At 43.4% G+C, this 8,251-nt stretch overlaps 1 protein-coding gene across 1 annotated transcript; it reads right to left on the bottom strand.

Moving 5' to 3' along the window:
• Positions 1 to 269: 269 nt before the first annotated feature.
• Positions 270 to 5,128, bottom strand: s1pr3a (sphingosine-1-phosphate receptor 3a). Its single transcript, XM_050054711.1, has 2 exons — positions 4,848 to 5,128; positions 270 to 4,086 (listed from the first exon to the last, which is right to left on the bottom strand). Exon 2 carries the CDS (start codon positions 3,962 to 3,964, stop codon positions 2,771 to 2,773), a length of 1,194 nt encoding a protein of 397 aa, XP_049910668.1. The 5' UTR covers positions 3,965 to 4,086; positions 4,848 to 5,128; the 3' UTR covers positions 270 to 2,770.
• Positions 5,129 to 8,251: the final 3,123 nt, after the last annotated feature.

Genomic DNA, 8,251 nt, shown 5'->3' with positions numbered 1-8,251 from the left:
TGACATTTCTCTTCTCCTGTCTGAATAGCAAATGATAAACTGCCAAATCAGAGCATTTGCACATTAATATATGTATGGCTTAAGCTTTCAGGCGCAAATATCTACCATTCATATGATGCAAAAGATACAGACAAAAACCATAGCTCAGGTTTTCCTGTACCTTGACAATGTCACAGGACCAACACAGACCGAGCATGGAAGCTGGAAGGAAGGTTTGACAGCAGGCAAGTCATCGATTTAATATCAAAACATGACACGTGAAAAACTCATAAAAGGGAATAGGATTTTATTGTATTTGCTATATAATGGTATCAGGCACTACACCACCCTAGGCAGAAATGTCATTTACAGTCTACCACCATTAAATAATTCACATCCAACACTCCTATTCGCTAGTGGTTAGTTGACGTGTGAGTGGTTTCTAGATGTGCTGATGAGAAGCAAAAATGTCCACGAGTGTAGTTATTAGCCACGCTAATTCAGCTCCCGGTGCGGTGCACAGATGCTGACAGAGTAGAGCTTAAAGACCAATGAAAGATGAGACAGTTCTTGTAGTGTAAAGCTGAAATGTCCAACAATGGCCAGAAAGTGAACCCCAATAGTTGGAGATTTTCCTGCAGCACCACTATCAAGACAACCTCTGCGCTCTTTCCCACTAGTGGTGAGAATCTAATAATAGCAACGTCTCATTTTTCATTTATCCATACAAATGTTTTCTGGTGTGTAATGAGCATCACAGCCTCACGAGGCCGCTAGTCTGACCAGCAAACGCTTGGTCTTGTTTTCTCTCACAGTGCATCTCAAATCATGACAAAATCAATAATAAAGTCCTAGTACCATGATGGTTTTTTAAAGCACACAAACTATACTACACAAGTATACCAACAGTATTAAGATGGCAAATGTTTTCACAGAAAATAAATAGTTTACCAAGTCAAGTTGTGATGGAAAATGCAGGTGTTTTTAAGAGTACTTGCACATGCAAAAAAAAAGTGCCCCAGTTTGATGTTTTCTGCTTATAGTGACACAATGAAATAAACACACTGACAGACACAACACTAATAAAATTATCTATACTCTGTTGTTGCTTGAACAATTACCAAGTCTAGTTTAACAGACATAAATTAAAGCTACAGTTGGTAACTTTTCTAAAAATAACCTTTTATCATATTTGCATTCTGCTTCCTTCTGTGTATAAGGCTCCCTTGTACCTGAAGTGAACTGTGTCCTTGGAGAGTTTTCATTGGTGTATGAGAAGCTTGCTTTGTAGCTGTTCTTATGAAACTTATCAGGTAACCGGAGGCCTCCCTTTGCCTCCTTTTTGCTGTGCACTTTAAGTTTTAATTATACTATGAGTGAATCTGTGATTCTTTGTCAGACCAACAGAGGACACGCCAGGTGTCAGAGCTCTGACCTTTCAGCTGAAATAGATTGACTCTGTTATCACACAAATGACAACTTGATCATTTCACTCCTTATTTGTTCACCTCTGCCACCACACTTCCTTACCTCACATGAACGAAAACAACAATCAAAGCTACGGAGTCTGTAAAGCAGCTGTCAATCATGTCAGTCACGTAAACTGCGGTCAAACTGACAAACTCGGCAGCGCTGATCAAATATGAATCAAGATTCTTTTGCTGCGTTGCCTATTTCTCACCTCAAATATTTTCAGAAACATATTTTAGTGTACTGTTTATCTGTAAAATGAGAACGTTTGTCGGGCTGCTGAAGGGTGCTTGTTCATCCGTGTAATTGTATCCAACATGGCAGCCAGGGCACAGACGTTCTCATTTTACAGATAAACAGTACACTAAAACAGTGGTGCCCAACAGGTGGGTCGTGGTCCAAAAGTGGGTCACAGGCCCATTCTGAATGGGCTGCAAGTGACTCACAAACATGTCAAGATTGTAAAAAAAACAACTTTATTTTGAGGTACAGTGAATTTCTGGCACAGAGCTTTTATTGTGAAGTGCGGTTTCCTGCTGTAGAGTGAGTGACTAATGGACAGCCACTTGACAGAGACAGCAAACTAGCTTGATGACATGGCCAGTATGACGGTGAATGTATTAAACTGTGCGGACGAAATCTGGACCTTGCGGCTGGACCAGGTGGGAACCACTGCACTAGGTAACGCAGTAACAGAATCCTGATTTGTATTTGATCAACGCCGCCTAGTTTGACAGTTTGGCTGCACATGAGCTGTGATAGGCATGACTGACAGCTGCATTAGACTCATCAGCTCTGACTGGTTGTCTTCAGTGCACTGGGGTAGATTCTGGCTAATGCCATGAGAGGTAATAGGAGGAGGAGAAGGGACATGATTTTTTCAGACTATTTGTCTCATATAATACTGTGTGTTTGTTGTGACAGTTTCAGCAAATATGACAAAAGGTTATTTTCATCAAAGGTACTGACTGTAACATAAAGATTTAATTTGGGGCTTGGTGTAATCCACGTCCCTGAAACAATCCTGTTATATTTCATGGTTTTGAAATGTGAAACACTGAACATAAATTATTGTGTAAGACAAACACATATCAGTCACTCTAGTGTTGTGAATAATATTGAGTTGTTGTAAATAGTGGCTTTAAATGATTCTGATTGTACTCTAATCTGCATTCATGTGGTTCCAACTGAATATCATTCCTTCATCCTATTCACTGCTACATGGGCCTTAGTGCATGAAGAAAAAGTGGCTGATAGCAGGATTATGTCAGTTCTATGTCTACGTCTTTGTGACTGTAAGGCCTCATTAAGGTGCTTCCACTCAGAACTTGCTGAGGGGTGGCAGCGCCCCCGCCTTCACTAGCACAGCTGAGAGCAGGTCTGCAGGCCCAGAAGGATGGGGAAGAGGAGTGGCTGAGGGATCTCCATGCTTGTTTTCAGAGTTCATAGGTGTGGGAACCTTCCCTCTGTTCAGCGTGGTCTTGCAAGCCCCGCTGCCCCCTCCTCCACTGGTCTTGCTATTCTCCCCTGTGGGGATGACTGTGCCCAGGTGTGGGTTGCCCACCACTGGAGTCCCTGTGTGCTCCATGCTGGTCTGACAGCAGCACAGCAGCCTGAAGAAAGCTGCCCTCATCTCCCTGCTGGACAGAGTGTATATCAGAGGGTTGAGGGCAGAGTTGAGCACAGCCAGGGCTATAAACCAGTCCACCTGGTAGAGCACAGGGCAATTATCTGGGCTACAGCCAACATCCAGCAGCAGCAGGAGGAAGAGGGGGGTCCAGCACATGACAAACACTCCAAGAACAATAACCACTGTCCGCAGCAGGGCCAGTGAGCGCTCTGAAGGCCGGCTGCTCACCCTGCGGCCACTAGATGTCACCAGGCGGTAGATCCTGATATAGAGGATGATGATGGCCACCAACAGGGCGCTGAACACACTGATGCAGAAGGCCACATAACTCTTGGCATAGAGCGGCAGCACTGTGGAGCAGGAGGCCAGATTGTCCAGGCAGTTCCAGCCCAGGCTGGGCAGAGCACTAAGCAGCACTGACACAAGCCAGCAGCTAGCCAGCAGTCCCAGAAGTCTCCCCCGGCCTGCTGTCTCACACGGACGCAGACGCACCATAGTCATGTGCCTCTCAATCCCAATGGCCAGAAGGCTAAACGTGGACGCGCTGAGGGCCACGAACATGCTCCCTTCTCTGGCCAGCCACTGCACTGGTGTCAGGAAGAAGGTGTTGCGTCCTGAGGTAAAGATGTTGACCACATAGGCCACACCAGCCAGTAGGTCTGACAGTGCCAGGTTTCCTATGAGGAAGTACATGCGGCTGTGGAAGCGCTTGTTCCTCCACAGAGCGAGCAGGACCGTCACGTTCTCCAGGACAATCAGCACGCAGATGAAGAGCAGCACGGCCATCTTACAGGCCCCGCCGCTGCGAGGAAGGTCCCACTTCCCTGAGTGGTTGTAGTGGTTGACGATGACAGCGTTCATCCCCTCCTCTAGTATGTTCCCCATACTGCTCTTCCTGGCCTTCCTCGGTCACACAGCAGAGGGCGCCACAGCACTGGACACAGCAGAGGGAGGTGAGGCTCCTTAACCAGGCAGGGTCATTACTGGCATCTTAGAGCCTGAAGGATCTGCCAATGAATGCAAGTTAAGAGGTCCAATTCATTTCTAAAAGTTATGTTAATCACTTTAAAGTCACATCCAACAACACTTTGAATAATTTCTGTAAGACAAAAACTTCTATGAGGACTCTAAGAAATTAAAGCAACTGTAAAAACATCAAAAATAGCACTTAAAATAGCAAATAAACACAAAAAGCCTTCTTAATATTACTTAATCTAAGCAGGAAAGTGCATTACTGAGATTTAAAATCTCTCACATGGGGGTACTGGTCAAGATAGCAAATGACACATATATAACACACCATAAAACTCACAAAGAACTCCATCAAATAATGAAAACACAAGAAAAAGAAGAACTTCCCTTTTTTTTTTTTTTAAATTTATTGTCCTGTTGATACTGAACAAACAGCTGTGGTAGTTACTGCTGTTCTTAAATTATGAGCCATAAATGTAAACGTTGATGTAAAAGGTAACATGTTATCCTAAAGTTGGATAAGCAGTTTTTTTTCCCATCATAATTAAACTGAATCGTGTGTATCCCAAATTAATAAGCACTTTAAAAGGTGTAACTTGTCCAAAATAAGTTTGTTAAACAACGTTTTAAATACATGTTTGAAACAGGATTCCTGCTCTTAATAACTCTCCTGTTTTGGAGAAGTTGCTCCAAGTTGAATTTAGTGATCATCTGGGAAACAACATGCGAAAATAAAGTGTCTGCCAAAATAAAAAGTCTAATATTCTCCACCACAGCCACAGCTACAGTAACTTACCTTTTGGAGTCACTGGTCTCATCTAAACATCCCGGAGGCGATGTGTGGAGATCTGCAGTTATGTCTAAGTTTTTTATTCTCCTGCGTAATGGTGTGGTCGTGCAAAATACGCGATTGCCAAAACGAGATTAACTTCTATATAAAGTCAGAAGTCCAGATTGTGTCTTCGCGCGTATAAAAATTTCCAACCACGGAAGTATTTGCTCCCAAACATCCACTTTGCTTTGTATCTTGAACTTCATCAGTGTCCCGTCCTCTCCACACTGCTCTCCAGCTGTGACCGTCCCGCTCTCACCCCTCCCAGCCTGCGGGGCGGGCTCTTCCCTCACCTCTCCATTAACTATTACCATTAATTATGAGTCAGGAGGGAAGTCACAGCCACCGTCTGACGCTGAAATTACTACACAGATGTGTCACTCTGTGTTTCTAACGCTGCTTTGCTTTGCATTTTCAAAAGCTGCCAGGGTGAGTTTGATTGATGTGGGTTTTTTTTAAAAAGCGCGGTTCAAAGCAGGGCCGTATCCATGGAGGTGACATTAGGGGGGCCAAATCTTCCAGGGGCTTTTTGCTGGGGTATGGAAACACCACTTTGACAAACCACACAACTGGTGACTTTGTTAAGCTTGTTATTTAATATGATAACATTTGCAAATAGTATTTTTGGATGGCCGTGCTGCTGCCTGTTGTAGCAGAGCAAATTATGTTTATATGTTTTTATGAATGTATTGGAGGGGGGCGTTTATGGCATATCTGAATACTGAGGGCAATGTGTAGAGCCCAGTCTCACTCTGAAGTTGTTGAAATACGGCGCTTGGGCAGTGACTTGCGGTGTCAGACACTGATGAAAAAAGCTGTCCTTTAACGTCGGCATGATACACAGCCGGTCACAGTTCAGTAGTGTCAGTGGGAAACGCAGCGGGACAAGAACAAAAGTTAAGGCGGCAAAAGTCAGAGTAGGGTGGGTAGTAGGGGTGGTGGATGGGTCAAACAAACACTGACTTTCAACCGAGAGAGCGGTGTTCATCCCGTAAGATTACAAAGCCAAACCCTGTTCTTTTTTCCTGAACCTTACCTTACATGCTTTTGTTGCCTAAACTCGACCATGTGTGTTAGATGTTGGAGGAAAAAAACAATGCGCATTGTTGTACTGATGTAGTGCGTGTATTTTGGAGAAGACAATGCGTCCCAGAATGTCAACAGCCAACGTACACAGGGTACCTTTCACGTCGTATGCGAATGCGAACGGTCCATGATATGTGCCGAGGTTGTAGTGAGAATGTGTTCATGTGTACCCCTGATACAAGCACTGCCTTGGTTTAAAGAGTTTTTTGTGTTTGAGATCTGCTGACTGTTTCAGACAAGAACACCTAATTTGTTTCAATGTGTCATTAAATTGCTACGCTTTCACTACATGTACCAACACATGTGACAGCGTTTAGCCCCGAGGCCTTATGTGCACCCTGTAGTTGTGTCATCATTCTCTGATAGATAGACCGCCACACCTTGTTCATCTACTGCTCTGCGTTGGTTGCATATTTTCAAGGTTGACAGTACTGAAGGGACTCACAGCAAACTCTGTCCCCCTCGTTTCATTTTATTAGAGCACAGAAAGCCAAATCTAGATTCTGTCAGTGTTATCTAAAAGTTGGCCACAGACTGACGTGCTTGTTTGTTTTGTTTCTGGGAATTCACCTCCTCCACTGATGGGCCAAGAAGTTGCAACCCGTTTTATGTATGCGATTTGGTGACTCATTGTTTTTCATGTTGAAATAAAAGATGACTGAGTCCCTTTGCTCCTTCAGAGTGTGAGATAGGTCAGACCTCTCCTGTTGGAGCCAACTGGAATGGACGGGAAGAGAAGAGTCACACTTTCCTCCAACTTTAGGGACTTTCTTAGTGTTATTCTAAAGAAATATGTCACTGATAAAACAGAGTATGTGGCGCTGAATGAAGCTGTGGGGTATTACTTGTGGTTTCATCTAGAGGTGTGCTATATCATATCGTTCATGATAATACCGGTATCATTTTTAATATGATATGAAAAATTCATACTGTGATTAGAGGAGGAATGGCAGAGCATAAAGGTCCAGGTGGAAAAAAAACAACTCAGTCATTTAGGATTGTGCTAAAAGAAGGAAATCACCTGTTGATTTATATATACAGTATAGATCCCAGGGCACATTTTTGTATTTGGGAGCTAAAATGTGTAATTTGTGGTAGATTTTGTTTTGTTGAACTACTAATATTGTATACAGAATCTGAATCTCACTCTGAGTTACTGTTAAAGAAATGAGAGATCATTTTTGTTTAGTTTTTACTAAATATTAGAAGTGTTCTTAAATTAATAATAAAATATTTGTTATATCGTAAAGAATATCGTCATTGCACAAATACCCTGAAATATTGTGATATTATTTTAGGGCCATATCACCCACCCCTAGTTCCATCTGCAATGTACGGGGTTGCATGTCCAGTTACAAAGAGTGGGTCGCATCATTAGGTCACAGGCAAAAAGTGTGATGATCAGTTATTGTAGAAAGATCTAGATAAGCAGAAACAGCAATGTACAAAGGATTTAGAAACCCTTATTTGAAGCAGAGGTAAAAGTTGTAAAGGCATTTTAACATGGGAGTCTATGGTGATTGATTTTCTTTTGGAGCCAGCCTCAAGTGGACATTAGAGGAACTGCAGTTTTTGGGCACTTCCACATTGGCTTCGTTGTTCAGCCTCAGAGGTTGCTGCTTGTTCCTGCTGCAACATCCTGGTGTTGTGTAACTTGAGGAACCAACTGACAGGTGATGACACAATGCGGAAACCACAGCTGGATGTGGCTGGTATGGGAAAGGCTAACGGACTGTGACTGACCCTCTAACACCTCCTCTTCAACTCTGTTAATCCCGCCCGCTCCAAAAGCCCCCTGACCCTCTCTGAGCTGGCTCTGCATTGTGTTTAAAAAACAGAGCGCACGTTCCCATCGAATTCCCTAAAGTCATTATTCCAACCGCCGGATGGTGCAATGCATGGAAACAGAGGGGTATGGGCTGTTACTCCTCATTGTTTATGCTATGCAATTTATTGCTGTTTTCCCGCATGACGGCCACTGACTTTGGGTACCAAGGTTTCACATTCAGCCTGGGAGAGTGAGAAAGAAAGAGAGACAGACGGTGGGAGGGAGGTAAGAAAAACTGACCAGGAGCAGAGCAAAAACAGCAACAGGAAGACTGAGAGAAAGATTCAGAGAATAGGAATAAGAACAGGGGAAAACTGAGGCTTGGATTAGGATTCAGGGTGGACGACAGGGTCCTTTGTCCCTACATTCTTTGATTTAGGTTTATTTGCTTTATCTACAACCAACTGTGGAATGTACATATAACTAAGTACATAATCTCTCAAGTGAAATTTTG

The sequence above is a fragment of the Epinephelus moara genome, chromosome 10, assembly GCF_006386435.1.
Source record: "Epinephelus moara isolate mb chromosome 10, YSFRI_EMoa_1.0, whole genome shotgun sequence".
Taxonomy (NCBI): domain Eukaryota; kingdom Metazoa; phylum Chordata; class Actinopteri; order Perciformes; family Serranidae; genus Epinephelus; species Epinephelus moara.
Note: the sequence above shows the minus strand (reverse complement) of the source record. Positions and strands in the feature narration are given on the sequence as shown.

Excerpts from the sequence above, each read along its gene's own strand:
- s1pr3a (XM_050054711.1), bottom strand. The coding sequence starts at position 3,964 with ATGGGGAACATACTAGAGGAGGGGATGAACGCTGTCATCGTCAACCAC.